Genomic DNA, 17,623 nt, shown 5'->3' on the forward strand with positions numbered 1-17,623 from the left:
CCTCAGCACCAGCTGGGCACAGGCTCCGGTGTTCGGGAGAAAGGGGAGTGTCTCTGTTTAAACAAATCTAGGGTATTTTAAACCAAGAAAAATAGAGCTATCTTCACTTGCGACAAACATTTTCGGGCTAGCTTAAATTAGGTGAGAAGTATCTCCCAGTCTGAGATGTTGCTCTTTGGTGAGAGCTTGTCAAGGGCTCTGCTGAAGGCAAGTTCGCAGATCGGCTTGGACCAGCAATTCAAAATCTTCATGAAAATTCAAAACGTATCATCCTCGTCGGACTCCTCCACGTACTGGACAGGCTTTCTGAGACGCCCAGGCCTGGCGTGGGGCACGGCTGCTACGGGACTGTCCGAACAAGCAGCTAAGTCGACGGTAAAGCTATCATCGTCTTCCAGCTTGGATTTCTGGAGGGGAGGCACAGTCAAGAAGCAAATTATGAGCCTGAGTGTAATCAAGGAACACTCAATTAGCATAAACCGCCCCGCTGTGCCACGGGGAAGGGGGCTGCTCCGACCAGCGAGACCAAATCAACAACCTGGGACACTCACGTGTGCCTCAGCCCCCCTTCTCGCCCCGCTGCCCCTCCAGCCACGGCCCGGGGCTGCCCCTCGGCTCCAACCGGTGGCGGGAAACAAACCTTTGCTGCAACAGATTTGGAAGGCTTCAGGCCAAAATCTGAATCCGAATCTGAAAAGCTCGGCAGCCTTTTGGCAATTTTTTGGCCCTTGGTCACACCGGACTTCTTGCCACCCGCTGGCTCGGCCTCGGGATCCAGGGAGCGGCCCTTCGGCGCCGCCTTGCTGGGTTTGGGCGCAGCCTTTGGCTTGGTCAGAATGTCCACGATGGACGGCTGGTGATCTGGAAGAGAAGCCGGCCGTTACACCCGCGTCCTGCTGCCCCTCTGCTCGGTCGCAGTTTGGGAATCGCTCCCAACACAAACACGGCTCGGCGCTCCACCGCGAGGTCAGCGCACGGGTCGTCTCGTTTCGAAGCGCGGTTTTCTACGAGGATTGCCCTTTCCCAAGAGGATTAGAACTGAGGTTGTTTATCTCCCTGGTTCCACTGCATTTAGAGGATCCAATTAACATGTACCCAAAGCAATTCACAGACCATTTCAGATGGCAAAGTCCTGGACTCTCAAGGCTGCACAACCAATCTCACACCTTCCGAACTTTTGCACAGGGAAGAAATTGCCATCTACACTAAAGAGTTACTTGAGGAGTTCTGTCTTACCTCCAGTTTGATATTTTTTTAGCAGCACCTTGCAGCGTGTCCCAGAGTCAAGCTGGAATGAGCAGGCCCTTTCTGAATGGTGACAGCCTTGCTCACTCAGAAGTGGAAGGAACTGCTGCTGTTTTGCTGTGAAGCAACGTGTTCTCCTACGGCTGGGTTCAAACCCAGCCAGTGATGGACTATGCAAAACAGCTTTCAAAGTCTGACAAAGACTCTGGGCAGTTAAGTTTAAAAAAACCCCAACCAAACCCCAAGTCAAACGTTGTAGATTTATGAGGTTGAGCTAGCACTAAATAGATCAAGCTACCCCAAAGAAGCTTTTCTCCTTCCCGAGCAGCAACCACCGAGTAGCTTTCCTCCCCAACAGACATGAAGTGGAACATTGACTGCAAGACACAAATTCCACTCGGATTATTTCTGCCAAGTATTACATAGCGCTGTAGGAAGCATTCACTTTTCCTGTTCCCAAACTCAAATTCCCTCCCTCCAAGCATGTCTGAGATGAACTAGAACACGATATGTTTGGAAACAGGCTTCTTCAGAAATGACAACAGCTAGGCAACCTTTGCCACAAACCTCAGATCTCCTCTGAAATGAAAACCTTAAGTTGCTCGGGCCTGGCAAAAGCACTCAGACTTGTTTCCCACAGGAATAATAACGGTTATCTAAAAATGATCGTACTAAACTTCGCCTTACCCTTAGCAGCACTGCCCTTCTTCGCGGCAGTGGGCTTCTTAGGTACGGCCTTACCGCGAGGCACAGAGACAGAAGGAGCTGCAGGAGCTTGGCTCACATTTTCGTTGCCAACATCTTGGACTTGAGCTGAATAAAGAAAGCAGAAAGTTAGTCCGAAATATTCAAATTATCTACTCTGGCTAAAAACATCGGGGCAGAAGGAAATAATTTCGATCCACTTTATAAACAGAACAACTATTAAAACTGGATTAATCACAAATTCAAGCTAGAAGCAGACAAAAGGGCTGGTGTGCAGAAACCAGCTCGTACTCTCGCAGCAACGGTTCTTTGCAAGGTCTTGTGACCCACGTCTGCTTCCGGCGGTGCTAAGCACCGGTCGGGAATGCCAGGGGCTCTCTCGTGGGGTCTTAGGAAAATCACCAGGGTTCAGAAGGTCTGGCACTCACCAGGGATTGTGCTTTGCACTGGCTTTTGCTTCGGAGCTTTAGCTGCTTTCTCCGTGGTTTCCCTAGAATACAAAACCCCGAGTATTTTTTCAACTTACGATGCACTAAATAGGTGCCTTCAAGAAAAGGAGCTATTAATTCCTACAGAGCATTAACACTAGAAGCACAAATTTCCAGTGACTATGTGGAGAAATACTCACTTCGGAGCAGTTCTGGGCTTGGGAGCTTTTTTCTTTGAGTCTGTATCCAGCTCAGCGCAGCCTTCACTGCTGATCTGAAACTCAGACTCATCTGAGCTCGAGGGATTTGCATCCGAGTCCGAACTGATTATGGCCTTGACTTTGGCTGATGAAATGACACAGAAGTATTATTTTACACGTTTGGCAATATGCAGTTTGGCTGAAAATCTGCTCAAACGGGACAAATGTGTAGTTGTTACATACAGTAAAATAAATAAGCCTCCTAAGAAATGATTTTATCTGAGATCTCAGGCTCTGGCAGCTCTCTAAACAGCCCGTTCAATTTTCTCCTCCACAGACCGGCCCTCTTCCGCAGCTGCGGTGTCACTCACCTGCTGCTTGGCGAACCACTCGCTCTCTTTGAGGAAGAGCTTCAAAATCAGACTCTGAATCAGACCCTGAGTCAGACCAAACGTTTTGTTTCTTCATTTTCTTTAGGGGCTTAAATGGTAGAGTGGCCTGTCTCTTAGTACCTGCAAAATATCAGGAGGCAGGATGAACCCCCCAGCTCACACGTGTATTCAGGCTCAGCAGTTCAAGCTCGACTCAGAAACACATTCTAAATTCAGAGGAATCTGGCTTAAACATCGAAGAGAAATAGTAATCTATCCTGCCTGACTGTTATCCAGCATCATTTTCTCTCTCACACGGTTTTTCCAAAACTACTGATCCTGGCTGTTACTCGTCACCTTCAGGAAGAGGTCAGACAACCACACGTACAACCCTCCTGCTCACTTTCCATTGATGGAATAACACATGAAAGCATTTACCTTTCTCAGTATTAAGCTTCCGCGCTAATCTCTGCTTAAGGCCTGCAGGCTCTTTCTCTTCTGATGTGTTTTCTTCTCGATTCTCATCAAATTCAGTTTTTTCACTCTGCAGGTAGGAGCAGATTTCAAACAGAGAGCGAGTCAGCTCATACTGTGAGCAGAGACACACGGAGTAAAGTACGAAGGAGCTGCTTGTGTTAGACGTGGGGAAGTGAGTGACACAAGAAATGTGAGTTTGTGAAACAAACTGCGTGTGAAATTGATCACAGCCAAGCAAAGCAGACTTGATCTGCCCCCAGATCAGGTGGCTTAAAGCACAAAATCCAACATACACAAAAACAGGAACTCTGTCCCCGCTCCTGTGAGCGCTTCAGTCCTGCCTTTGCGAGCCGGTGGCACGGCGCTCGGGTGTGCGGAGGATGCAGGAGCGAGCAGGGTGGGTTAAAAACAACAGTGCAAGTTATTTGGAAAAACCGTTAGATGGAACCATCTGTAGGAAAGGAGCAGCATGTCCGGCTCGTGGGTCAAAACAGGGGAGGGGATATTTTAACTCTGTGTTGCACGTGGCTGAATGGTATAATTTCAACTTGCCCTGCAAAGAGAGTCAAGTCTCCTTCACCTCCATATCGAGAACAATAAGAGTGCGGAGTGGCTGAAAGCTCTGCTGGAAATGCAGACTCTGTTCCAGAGGTGAATTTCCCAGCTGTATTGACGAGGATGCAAAGATTTGGAATGTTTCTTTTTACCTTTATTTTCTTTTTAGTCTTCTTCTCTGCTTCTGCCTTCATCTCCGCCGTTATCCGAGGAACAACTCTTACGCCATGAGGCGAGGGCATTACCTCTGCCAGCTGCATCTTCTTCACCTTCGTTTTCCCTCCTTTCCCCTTTAGAGGTTTCCCAGCACACCCTGCCATCTCGTCCTGCTTCTCTTTGGCTTCCACTGCCTGCAGAGGTGGGAGTAAAGTGACGTGAGAACACAAAAGAAACCAGTGAGTGCTGGAAAAACCCAGCACAGCAGAGCCCCCACAGTAAAGCTTGCCCTCGGTGAGGACAAGACAGAGGAGTTATCATTTTTAGTTTCCTTGTTGTGACAAAAGTGCCAATAAAGAGCTGGTGGATATGACCCCAAGGGAGTCAGTCACCCGCCCCGAACATCAACATACATCAAGTTCTTCAATAAAGACAGCAAGGTCTTCCTTCCACAGATCAGAGGCACTCTTGCACTTCAGGTTTTCCAGCTCCTTTTCCTAAAAGGAAATGTGGATGACAATCATTAGACACGTAATTTAATCCACCATCAAAAAAAACCCCCAACAGCGTCTTTATAAGAAAAGGAAGGAACATACTTTGTTATCTCGCTGCTTACAGAGCTCATCTTTCTTCTCTTTAGTCAGATACCAAAGGGGCATGTTCAGCAGATAGTTGAAGTCTGGTCCAGCAGATGCAGCTGATTCTTTGTCACTCTCTTCCTTCTCCTCCTCCTCCTCCTCCTCCTGAATGTGGATTTAAAACAAACATTTTCAACAAATATACTGACATACAAGGGCAGGGCTGCCAATCAGATCCCGACTGCGTCACAGGTGCTCCATGTGCCTATGGTGTCCGAGACTTTTCTAGAATTCAGAAATGGATAAAGTTAACACTTCTTATAAAGCCTCAGCTGCTACTGCATGGAAGAATCCACCTGCAAACACTTCTCCAAATCTCCTTTGCTCAGCTCTGTTTGGCCTCTGTCTTGATAGTCCAGATCTCTCCTCAGGCTACTTAAAACCATCATCTTCCCCACAGCCCTTCCACTAATGTGTCCCACAGGCAGAAGGAAAACCTTAAGCAAGAGCAGAAATTGCTGTGGCGAGAGTACTGGACCCAACAGACTTAAATCGGTGCCTTCTGAACAAGAAAGCGAATTTTTCATTGTCCTACATTTCCTATCACAGACACATCAGACACGCAGGCTCTTGGATCCTACAAACTGAAAAGGAACTTGGACTCCTCTGTATGAATCAGAAAGTTTCAGAGACAGGGGCCAGCTGGGATCTATTTGGAGAAGGTGGCTGAAGCATTTATTACCTTGTTTTGCGATTCCTTCCAAGCCTTCACTGGATCCGATTCATACCCTCTCTGGACAAGAACTTGGATCAGCTCTTTCTTGGGTTTGTTTTCTGCAAACAGACATTGCAGCGTTGTCAGTGACCAGTACCAAACGCTGTTAGGAAAGTCCTATGAGCTTTAAATTTTGGGTCTCAAGGTTCTAGCAGCTCAGCATCCTACTGGGCTCTTAAGCAGCTTTTGCTCCTCAGAGCTGGGACATGCAGAAGAGCCTGAAGTAACACCTAAAAAGTTCCTACTACAGGTCAGCATTGCTCCTGTACCTGTCAGGAACTCCTGCCAGAGGACTGTAAACATTTTTATTCTTCATTTCCATGTACGCATTTTCCCTGCCCTACATGGTTTTTTGACTTGGAAAAGAAAAGGCGTGATGGAATCAAAAAGGTTTTAGGATAGCGGGCAGGCAGATGGAGGAAAAAAACCTTTTGGTACAGCTTGTATCTCACTAGATGTCACCTGGGAAATCGATGCTGTAAGTGCCCCGACTGATGGAAATGCTTCAGCTGGAATTTGTTGCTTTTTACAATATCAGAAGCAATCAACTGTGAGACACAAACACAAATGAAACCAGCTCTGCCAGCCTTGGAACTACTTATCACAAAAACCCAAGAAACTGCGTTTCAAGGGAATTATTTCTCTTCTGGAGTCCAGTCAAACAGACACAGGCTGTTGGGATTATCGGGCGCAAACCACAAAGCATCTTATGACCCTTGGTCTAGCAGCATCCTCCATGAAGGCGAGCGAAACACAGGCTGCTTTTTAGGCTGAGGTGGAAAAGTGGATTGAACAATTTGAATGCTGGGAACAAAGATCTGTTTCTTCTTCTAGCTCATGATTCTCAGATGCTGCTAACTTGAGCGTCTTCTGAGTTTGAAACCCCAATCCACTGAGAGCATGGTTTGGAATGTTTTTGTAGAGGGTCACAAAGATAAGACGGAGAGATATGGGTTCTGAAGAGGTCTGCCTTTCAACAAAACCACTGCCGCTTCCTAGCCCCACCAGTACTTAACTCTAATTCCTACCAAGTCAGAACTAGACAGGAATTATTGCTAAACTACAGAAAAACATTCCTACTCTCAGAATAGCATCCAACACGCAGTAGGAAAGCTGTAGTATCCTGCTTTAATATGTGCATCGTGCTCTATAGACCAAGGATACTCCGTGAAGAATTTTCCTCTTGTGTGTTACTGGAACAGAAAGATAAGCTCTGGTGTAGTTTGTTAAGAGCCAGTCTGGGGCTGAGGAGGTGCTGACAGGGCTCAAGGGAGCACCTAGTTCTTCTCCCAGTGCCACAACCCACGTAACCAAGAGCAAGACGTACCGATCACAATTTTGCCGTCTATTTTCTCCAGGATGAAACGCGCCTGGTTGCTCAGTTTTGCAGACTCGGCACCCAGCATTCCAATAAGCCATTCTTTTCTCAAATTGTAATATCGGAGCCTGAGTTCAAAGAACTCTTTAAGAATATCCTGAGGAGAGTCGTACTTCTTGAGAAAGCCCACGTGGTCAAAAAGAACCTAGATGAAAGAAGAGAGGCATTACCATGATAAAACTTGATTCCCAAACCCGCTGAAAACCCCCTATAGCACAGGTGGGGTATCACAGTTGGATTAGCCAAGAAATTCTAAAACCTTAGCGTTGTTTTAGAAATCACTTCAGCCTGCAAGCACAGCAGCAGAGGCAAATTTTAAGAATTTCAAAGCTCTTGGAGAGACACAGCAGGGTTAAGGTCACTTGAATCTTATCTGTAGGGTAAACATCTTGCATCCAGCTTCACACCTTGTCAGGACCAGCCACTCAGTGTCACAACAAAGGTCTCTGAACTGGGGTTTCAGATCACTTTGACTCCTCTAGGCAAACCACATCCCTGGGGCCCATTCCCAGGCCAGTCTCTTGACCTTTTGAAGTATATTTGGAAAGCTGATTTAAAACCAGCAACAGCAGAAAAATCAAAATGAATACATTCCTGTAAAAGAGTATTTTTGTTAGATGCCGCGGCTGCAGCTGTCCACGCAGCCTGAGTGAAACGAAGAAATTTCTTCAGCGAGATTACGTACCATGGAGTTGCATGTTAAACTTGTTTGGAGTTTGAAGACCTTGTGCAGCCCCATTGCTTCAGCTTCTGCTAGTTTGTCTTCGGTCATCTTCACTATAAACCTCACTGTCGTGTCCGTGTGATATTCCTTGTAGTCTGTGATGAGCGGGGGGGCCTTCTCGGTCCCATTTAACATCGGCTCCAGAACTTGCTCTTTGTAAGTCTGAGAAAAGAATCAAAGTCAGGCCCATGTCTTCCATGGAGATAAAAAGCTCCAAAACCCACTGACCCCTTTTTGCTCTGCAGGGCAAAGCACAGCGTGTCCCCAGGGCAAATCCGCTGTTTATTACCTGTGTCCACGTTCTGACCGGCAGCTCAGTGATCTCGATGGTTGTGGAATCAAGGATAGACACTTCACCACTTATCACGTACTGATTAGCTCCCAGCTCATCTATGGTGCCATTGAAATTCTTGTAACTAGGAAGCTAAGCAGAAAAGAACATCCGATTCAGCATCGTGTTGATGCTTCTGGTTTTTTAAATACTTGCCTGAAATGCTCTGATACGTGCTGAACTAGCTAACGAGCAAGAAGCTGTTTTTTAAGCACTTACTTACCATGGGCAAGGGCTCTTCTCCTTCCATCAGCCGACGGATGTTATTCACAACTTCCCTGATGTCAAAGTTGGGGATCTTACAGGACCAGCCAGTACCGATCCCTTCTGCCCCATTTATGAGCACCATGGGGATGATGGGCATGTACCACTCGGGCTCCACGCGCTGGTTGTCGTCATACAGGAACTTCAGGATGCTGTCGTCCATCGGTGGGAACACCAACCGTGCCAGGGGGCTAAAATGGAAAAGAGAACACAAGCCCAAACTCTCGTTACATATCTGTATCTAGCATCCACTTCAGTTGTTGCTATTTCGAGTACGGAAGGAGCCCAAGGGTTCTAAAGGGAAACAGTACATTCATTTTTCATTTTAAATGCTGTCAGATTGAGTCCTGTAACATGCCAAGGATATTTAAGGCAGCAAGAAATCTTCAGCGCTGACCTGAGCATGGTGAAGATGTATCGAGGGCTGGCAGAGTCCTTCCCACCGTGCAGCCTGGTGCCGAACTGACCAATAGGCTGCAGCAAGTTGAGGTTGTTACTGCCCACAAAGTTCTGAGCTAAGTTAATAATAGTCATCATCAGCGATGCCTGCAACAAAGGAAGGTTTAAAGCTAAAAATGCAGAATTCTTCACTGGATGCACAACATTAAAGGCAAAATTCACACCAAGAACAGAAATGACATAAAGGATAAACTCAACTAATCAAACATCAGAGAAAACTCTCCTGGAAATGCATCCCAAGACCCTCTAGTGTGGATGCCGAGAGCTATTTGGGTGACCCACCATATGTTGCTGTCTACTCGCTCTTGAAACCCTCGGTGAAAGATTCTATCAGTCTCCCAAGAGAAACTTGTTCTAGTGGTCAACTTGTCCTTACCTAGGCAGAAAGCTTACACCTATCACAGACGAGGCAAGCTCTTTCCTCCTCTGCTTTTTGAATTAAACACACTCCCATCAAGTCCAGGGAGGATAGGCAGGTTGACCATCAAATTCCTACTGAAGTATCAGTATCGGACATACAGCCCCTTCACTTTGGTGTTTATACTCACACATCTAATTCAGCTTTAGAGGCATCTTAACCGCCAAAGTCAACGCAAGGGCTTTCTTGCCTTTCACTTAAAAAGCATTTTGCACAACCAGGCCAGGTTCTTACCTCACCGTGATGGTATGAGGACATCTCAGCTACAGAACCAGCCAGCTGAGCTACCTTCACCTCCCGCTTATCATTTCGCTTGAAACACGTGAAAAGAACTTTTCTTTGACCTGGCTTCAAACCTGTATAAAAACAAAACCACCTTTTGATTAGAATGTACAATGTCTCACTCAGTTCCTTCTCTCTAGAGACTAAGAACTACTTATCAACCTAAAGATTCGATACCAGGAGAGTAAGGTTTTTTCAATAACACACTACAAACTGGACAAGATACTTAATCCAAAGACTAAACCACTTGGACAGCAGAAAACGGACTTCAGAAAACTGACCCTGAAAACTCAGCAGGTTCCCTGGTTCTGACTGTGTACAAACAGCCATTTATGACGTTGTCAGAACGCACTGTGCAGAGCCACTATCTTGAACTAACTTACCATCAACCAGCGACGGGATTGATCTTTCATTATCTGAGTTTGAGAACAGCACTAACTCCTTGTTGATGAAGTCGTTGTATGTCAGGTAATTAGTGTTTTTCCCATATAGGTATTCCTAAGAAAAACAGGGGGGAGATTGCCTTAATTTTAACGAGATCTAATTTGATTCTTAGCTCGTGCTTGACTAGTTCCACTGAAATGGAAGTGGCTTTTAAGACTAGCTAAACACAGCTCACGTGCCGGTCCCCTTTGCATGGCAAAGCAAAACATCACTTCCCAGGACGCAGGCCCATTTTCTGAGAAATAAAGTCTTTGTGCAGTCCTGCCCGAGTTGTCATTTCCCCATCGATAAAGCAATTTGAAAGATAAGACTTAAAAATGAAACGAACTGTTGGACAACTGACAACGAGGTGACCGCTGATAAGATGAGAGGAACAGCTGCTCTGCAAAACCCCGAAGCGTTTCAACCATCTCGTAATCCGGTGACCGACTCGCAGCGGCGTCTGAGCCGTGTGCGGCCAGACCAGAGCCAAGAACAGCCCCAGGGAGGGAGGGAGGGGAAAACTAGTTCCCTTCATGTGTGCAAAACCTTTTACCTCTGGCAGACCGTGCAGCTTCCGTTGTCTTCTATCCTCCATGAAATTAGTCAGCCACTCCTTTCGCTCTTCTATTTTCTTCCTGCTAAAGGCCTGCGGACCACAAAATGAAACGTGACTCGATTCTAGAACAGTCTGTGGTGCCCTGTAGGATCACTCGAGTTAAAAAGAAAGCACGCAGGAAGAGTTTACCCAGGAGAACAACATCCTAAACAGGCTGACTTAGCAGCCCACGAAGCGCAATAAAAGCTTCTTGTAGCTAAATGTACTACGAGCATAATTTCCAGTCTGTAGGAGCCAGGGCAGTTTGGCTTAAATGCACGGATTTTTAACAAAAAAATGGAAAACTAAAGCAGATTTGGGGGGAAATGAATATTCTGGGTAAACCTTTGTTTTTTCTGGCATTGCCTAACAGCTCAGAGTACTTAAGAGTTAGTGAAGAAGGTTCACCGGTGAAACATTTGGCAAGAAGAAAATCTGGGGGAGAAAAGGAACGTCTGATTTGGAGAAAACTGCAGCAGAACATGCCGAAAAAAAGTTAGAGGAATATTTACTATTGTGTCTGAAAATGTCAATTGGGTTGTAGCGGCAAGTTTGTTCCAAGCTATGTTTAAAAGCCATCATTAAAAGGGTACTCTTGGCCCGAGGTCTGTGGGCAGATTTGCTTCTGCTGGTTAGACTAAAGCTGTAGCCTTGGTAACAAAGAGGTTGTCTCAAGCCCAAAGGCCTCTAAGAGCATTTTAAGAGAAAATACCCGGCACTCTAAGCAGTACCATCCCAAAAGTAGTAAGTCAGCAATTAAATGAAGTGCTAGTTACCAGGGTGATCGCAGCATCATCTTCAGGCCCCGAATATTTGAAGCCAATTCGATGTTTTGCCATATCTGCAAAGTATTCTTTAGCCTCCTTCGATGTGCTGGTACCCAAACCTGCAGAGATGGAACTCGCTTAATCCTGATAACTTCTTGCTTAAACTAACTCGCAGTTCAAAGAAACATTTGCTGTGCCTAGCTTCTGTGACACACCGAACAAATGCACGGCAGGAAGACACCTTGCTGAAAACTTGGGAACGAGATGTCAGGTGTCCCAAAAAATCACAAGAATTGCAGAGAAGCGGGCAGTTGCCTGTTGTACTTCTGGATTTTGTCTGTGAACTCCCGTAGATATCCGAAACAATTAACTGCGGATTGGCAAGGATTCCTCATCACCCAGACCTTGCTCTGCCGTTGGCACCTTTCTTACTGGCGTTAAGCAATTCTGGAGCAAGTGAGCAGTACACAAGGGCTGTGCCATGGCAAATACCACGTAAAATTCTGCATAACTGCCTAAGGGGGCTGAAAGAATGGTTACCTACAGTATTGTAGCTCCATTTGGAGAGATGTTATTGAGCTTTTATCTGGTCAGAGGTTAGTGTTTCCTTACTTTTATATTTTAATGCCGTGTGTATTTGTAATCAGGATATCTCAGAAGGACGCCCAGTCCAAACTCCTTTGTGCAGAAGCAGCACTAACTGAATTTAATCGTAAATCAGTTTTCTACAAACCTTTATAGTACTTGATCTTCCATGAATTGTGGTTGTGTGTACTGTTCTTCCATTCTTCAAATTCAGGAATGCTGTAGAATGCGATTTCTTCTTTGTTTTTAGAAGCCTACAATGAAGAAACATTTAATTGTGAAACGAGGCCGGTTTGGACCCATGGATCCGTCCTCCTTCAGCTCACCATCTGCTCAGTCCTTACTTTTATGATGGGAGTAATAAATTCCTCCAAAAAGTTGTGTCTTAGAAGAGATGGCCAGTTGTGATGGATGAAGTTAATCAGCAAACCTTTGATATGCGATCCGTCTTGATCCTGATTTGAAAAGAAAAAAAGAAAAAGTAAGAAAAAGACATATTTTATCAGGGATATGATAAATCGACAATTGTTAGCTTAACAGCAAATGACTCCATAACTGCAGTTAACTGATCCTATTAACTTTCTGAAAAGGTGACCAAGTGTTCTCTAACTACTGAAAATGAAGAGAAACAGAAAAGGCACACTCCTGGTGAAAAAAGGTATCAAGGACGGGTCAAGGACCTTGAGTCAGCAGACTGGAAAGCCAGCATTTGGCTATTTGGTGATGCTACTCCCCCCTCTACTTTATCTGTTTTGTTTTGTGGCTGAGAAAGACATTATGACCCACTAAAATAGAGATGATAAAAAGAAACAGAGAATTTAGGTGAACAGTGGCACTAGGAGAAAGGTGGCATTTTCTTCTTTCCTCTGTGTTCAAGTGTTCTTTTTTTTTACTCTCTCAGTTTTCAGTTGTAGTGAATCTCACCTGATCTGTCATAATCATAATCTTCCCGTAGCGAAGACTCTTTAAAGATTCTTCATCTTCATAGTTCTTTTTATATTGCAGACCCACAATCTTGATGATGTTGTTGATTTCAGCGTTCTCCATAATCTGCAAAAGATCACATGGAATCAAAACTTGCCTTTCACACTTAAAAACGTAGCTTAAAAAAAAGGCTAAAATTGTCCCTGAATGAGGGACTGAGCTTTGTCTTGTCAGTGCTGCTTTGCTGCTCACAAACGTATCGTTTTAAAATGGAAGTGTAACGCTTAAATTATTCTAGATCATTCCAAGCATTTTCTAGTCCACAACACAGGCACTATCCCTTCAGGCAAAACACCGAACAGGACTAATCAATATTCCCGTTTAACCAGCAAGGCAGGCTGAGGATGAGACTATGCCAGGGTGTCGGAGATGCTACTCCTGGGGGTTACAGTGCTCCAGGTGTTCAGCTCTACCGGCTCGGTTAAAAAAAGAACTAAAAATAAATCACATTACACCCAGCACACCGCCCCTTCCGATGTGGAGACTATGATTTTCCAACCAACCTGCTTATGAGAAGCTTCCCTGACGTTGAGTATTTTGCCACGAAGGGGAAATACTCCGTATTTGTCTCGACCAACTACTCCTAGGCCAGACACAGCCAGTGTTTTGGCCGAGTCGCCCTCAGTCAGGATAAGTGTACAATCTAGAGAATTCTTGCTGCCTAAATAAATAAATAAATGAATTCAAGTCAGTTTTCTAATTAAGAAGTGAAATCAAAGCCTGCACCCTCACAAACTGAATGAGAATACATATCTAGCACATTACACACTCAGGTTTTGTTGTGCTGCACATAGCGAATGGGGATAAACAGAGTAAACAGGACTGTAAAGCAGGGATAAGCTACAATTACATGTTTTCTCTTTTTTCCTTAGGAACCAATTCTTTCACGTTTATCTAATGAACAAGGTTTAACTGTTTCTGAATGGAGGGGTGCACAGGATGTAAAACACTTACCAGCATCATTGGCGTCATCCAGCTTAGGAACACCCTTAATCTTGGTGTGTTTCACGGCCGAACACTTCTTATTCAGCTGGCTCTGAGCTTTAAATTTTACCCAGTTTAGGATACTTTCAACAATGCCACAGCCAACTGCCTGCAATGCAAAAAAATTGTAGGAAAAGCCTTAACAATGGCAGAATTCTAAGTTACAGACTTTTCCTTTAGTTCATGACATGACTTCAGAAGCATCTGTCTGCCACACGGAACACAAGCAGCAGCTTTACAGACACCTTGATCGTCCGCGTACATCGATACTTACGCCCTTAATGAATTTTTCACTCAGTTTACAGGTTGAGCCAAAGTTCTTTGCCTGCAGAGTCATGTTCTCCTTCGTCTGAGAGTCAAAGGTTGGGTTTTCAATTAAGGCGTTCACGAAAATCCACATGTGGTTCTTCACCTAAAGTGAAACACAGCGAGTGCCACACGTTGTACAGGCTCGTCTCGGTAACGGCCGCGCGTTCGGACATTTGCTGTCAGAATCGCAGTGAGGAAAAAAAGCATTATCCCTCTGAATTTTCCTAGATGTTCAGGAATTTAGGACGTGAACAATGTTCTATGATTTGGGACATCAAGGAACGGGCAGCTCTCAGACTAAACAGGTATTATCTAACAGATACGGGGTTTCAGGGCATCCACACTGACGGGTAGTGCTCTGATTACAACGTACATCAGCCAGACTAAGAAAAGATTGTTAATTGGCTTAAACTTGACAATATGAGACTTCTATAGTCAGCAACTCGGGATATATTGTCTCTACAATGGAAATACGTAGATCTAATTAATGTAGAAATGCACTAAGCTGCAGCTAAAATTTGCAATAACGCAAGAGCGGCATTTCTCACTGCGAAAGTTCTGATGTCGTACCTGAAAAGGCTTCACTCCAACTCCATTCTTGTTCTTCTTTTTCACAACATCAATAATTTTAGTCACGAGTTGGTCAGCTACATAATCAACGTGCCTGCCACCCTACCGGAAAAGACCTGGTGGTGACTCCATTGAAAAAAAGTCTTTGCATCTATTTAAAACTTTACAAATCGTCTTTGCAACATTAAGCAATTAAGTAGTTTTTTCACTGACGCATACACATTTGAAAATAGCCAAGAATATTAATGATGAAGAACACAGCATGAGCTTGACCAAACTAGCAAAGAGTTACCTTTGTAGTGGCAATACTGTTGACGAAGCTAACTTGCTGGAAGCCTTTTTCACTTAAAGTCAAACACACTTCCCACCGAGGATTTACTTCCTCGTGGATAATCTTAAGCGCGTTACCGGTTTCATCTACTTTGTCCTTCAGATAAAGGTCCACATAACTGCGGAATCCGTTCACCTGCACGTGGGTGGAAGCAGACAAGTCATTCAGAACAGCTCCTCTAAACACTTAAATCCTGTTGAAAAGTGGGTAGAGAAATCACTCGGGCAAATTTTCTCTTTACTATGCGCTACGACATACGTTGCTTCAACAAAATTGCGCTGTTTACATGACATGAGAAATTCAGGGGTTACCATTTCTTTTAAATGCTCACTTACAGGCAGCCTCTGTCCGTTCAGGAAAACTCTGACACCCTTTGTGGATCCAGCAACATCATAGGCTCTTCGAGACATTAGTGCTACAATGTCTTTATCGAGAACTGTCATTTTGAATTTTGACAGATCAGGTTGGAAAGTGACACACGTGTAATCTTCTCCATCAAAATGTTTCAGCTTCATTTCACCGGCCTTTCCCATGTTGTCTGTCCAGGTCTGGGAAAAGGAGGTTTTTATCAGTTGCAGGTCTAACACACACGAGCAACTAGCTCAGTTTTTGAAAGCAATAAGCTGATTTACGAGTTTTAAATGCTTTCAAATTAAAAAAAAAAAAAATTGGTTAAGATTCAGATTCTGATTATGTCTGCTCATTTCATTATTCATTTCAATCGTAGTTTGTGGTACAGTAACCGTGGGCCAAATTTATTTACGTTGTGCTGAATGCAAATTACACCTAGATTTTTGGAACAAAAGCTTAGGGTCTTATTTAAAAATCTCAGGTATAATCTTACTGAAATGAGAAGCGTTCATACCTGCTTGAATAACTTTTTGTATTCCCTACATGCAGTTTCCACAGTAAATTTTTTGCTAAATATGTTGCACAGTTTGGCTCCGTAACCATTTCGTCCACCTGGAATTAGAAAGAAAGCAGATTTGCTCTTACCTTGGCTCAAAACCACCTAAGAGAATTCCAGACTAACAGGAGCTCAGTCACTTCAGGACAGTCAAAGCACGACTGTCAATAAGTGACAAAATCCTACGAACTCAGGATGTGACTACCAACCCATATTTAATCAGGATTAGCATTCAAAGAGAATTTTTCCCATTCTGCCTGCTATTACTGGAAAATAGAGACTTCTGACCGACTCGGAGCACTGTTTTCATGTGCATCAAGTACCCCCTTACCTCTCCTTTTTGTTCGGGTCACACATTCAAACCAACCAGGCTGCTCAGAAATATCAGTGTGTATTTGAGAACCTTCCCTACCTGTGACTTTCTTTTCGTTGTCATCGTAGTTGCTGGACGTGAGTAGCTGTCCAAAGATAAGGGCAGGCACATAGACCTTCTCCACTTTGTGTTCAACAACTGGAATACCTCTCCCGTTGTTCCATACGCTGATTGTGTTATTCTCTCTAGGGGGAAAAAAAGAAACGAATGTGTGTTTTGAAGGCTGCAAACGACTGAGCTGTATATGCAAAAGCTCTCGGGAAAGGCCACCATTTCATCACCACCAAATCTCTGTTCAGCAACTGCAGGAACAGCCAGCAGAGGGGGGACAAGTCAACCACAAATTCTTGGGTCTGCAGAACCGCCTAGGAAACAGACCACCACCCATAAAAATCCTCTGCCTGCGCTCAGTGACCGAGTCAAAACGCGGAGATGAAGAAAAGAGGCAAATGGCCACAACAAAAATGACAACGAAAGGGCAATCCTTCACAAGTCAGCACTCCATAAGAGACCGAGGGACTAAGCAGAGAAAAAGGCTTTTGCTGGGTCTAGCCTGGATCTGCCGCCTTGCAGAGCCCACCAGCACCGCACCAGCTCAGCACGGCAGCATCCGAGGGACAAAATCAAACATGCTCGAGTTGGGCAGGCAGTGAGCGACAAGGAAATAGAACTTACACATCAATTGTGACTTTAATGCACGACATGCTTTTATCCCTCTGCTTGTTGTCTGCAGCATTGACTAGAAGGGAAAGATTATTGTTATACGTCACTCTCAGGCAAGACAAAGCTGTTAAACTGTCTTAAGCAAAAATTCAATACAACATCACTAACAATAATCTTGGTGCACAAACATTTTGCAAGTTACAAAGGTGAGTACTACGAGTTACCGCAAAAGGAAGAATTTTGGCCTGAATGGAACTGGTTTTGTAATAGAGTGCTAATGGGGAGGACATCAGTTTCCAATATTTCCAAGCACAATGAACAAGCCTCGTACTCTGCAAACACCATCCATGGAATTGTGCAACAGGAATTACTCGGTCAACGAGAGACAGGCGCGTTTGTAAGTTCTTACGCCTGGTTGGGCTTTCTTAAACATTAATAAGCCGCGATCGGTGGAGGCAGCAGGCACACCTTACCCAGGATCTCGTCGAAGATTTTGTAGAGGCCAGGCACAAAGGTCACGTCTCTGCAGTTCAGGCCCACGTCCTCATCAAACACCCACATTTGCTGAAAAGGAGGCAGAGGGAACACGCCAAGTCCTGACACCCGTTTGCAAAACAGATGTTTTGTGCTTCAGAAACAGATGTCGAGGGTTTCCCGCTCCCCCTCGCCCCGTACCTGGGTGACTGTCTCCACGGAGCCGATGTAGGTGTCGGGCCGGAGCAGGATGTGCTCCAGCTGCGTCTTCTTCTGGTAGATGTGTTCCACCGAGAGCTGCTTCTTGGC

The 17,623-nt window shown here is 44.9% G+C and overlaps 1 protein-coding gene across 1 annotated transcript; it reads right to left on the minus strand.

Annotated features, from left to right (window-relative positions):
- Positions 1-257: 257 nt before the first annotated feature.
- On the minus strand, positions 258-17,620 carry LOC104268720 (DNA topoisomerase 2-alpha; the record flags this gene model as incomplete). The annotated part of the gene is made up of 34 exons (XM_009868879.1): positions 258-407; positions 641-861; positions 1,933-2,052; positions 2,379-2,440; positions 2,579-2,723; positions 2,950-3,090; positions 3,388-3,493; positions 4,134-4,327; positions 4,547-4,634; positions 4,734-4,880; positions 5,458-5,549; positions 6,818-7,013; positions 7,554-7,754; positions 7,882-8,016; positions 8,147-8,378; positions 8,585-8,733; positions 9,299-9,420; positions 9,730-9,844; positions 10,326-10,418; positions 11,144-11,253; positions 11,868-11,973; positions 12,064-12,174; positions 12,644-12,769; positions 13,207-13,364; positions 13,658-13,796; positions 13,962-14,099; positions 14,567-14,668; positions 14,859-15,032; positions 15,233-15,445; positions 15,763-15,860; positions 16,217-16,362; positions 16,853-16,916; positions 17,314-17,404; positions 17,516-17,620. Coding segments are annotated over 34 exons (4,590 nt in total), but the record flags the coding sequence as incomplete, so codon positions are not given.
- Positions 17,621-17,623: the final 3 nt, after the last annotated feature.

Source organism: Apaloderma vittatum, unplaced genomic scaffold (genome assembly GCF_000703405.1).
Source record: "Apaloderma vittatum isolate BGI_N311 unplaced genomic scaffold, ASM70340v1 scaffold25354, whole genome shotgun sequence".
In the NCBI taxonomy this organism is placed as follows: Eukaryota; Metazoa; Chordata; class Aves; order Trogoniformes; family Trogonidae; genus Apaloderma; species Apaloderma vittatum.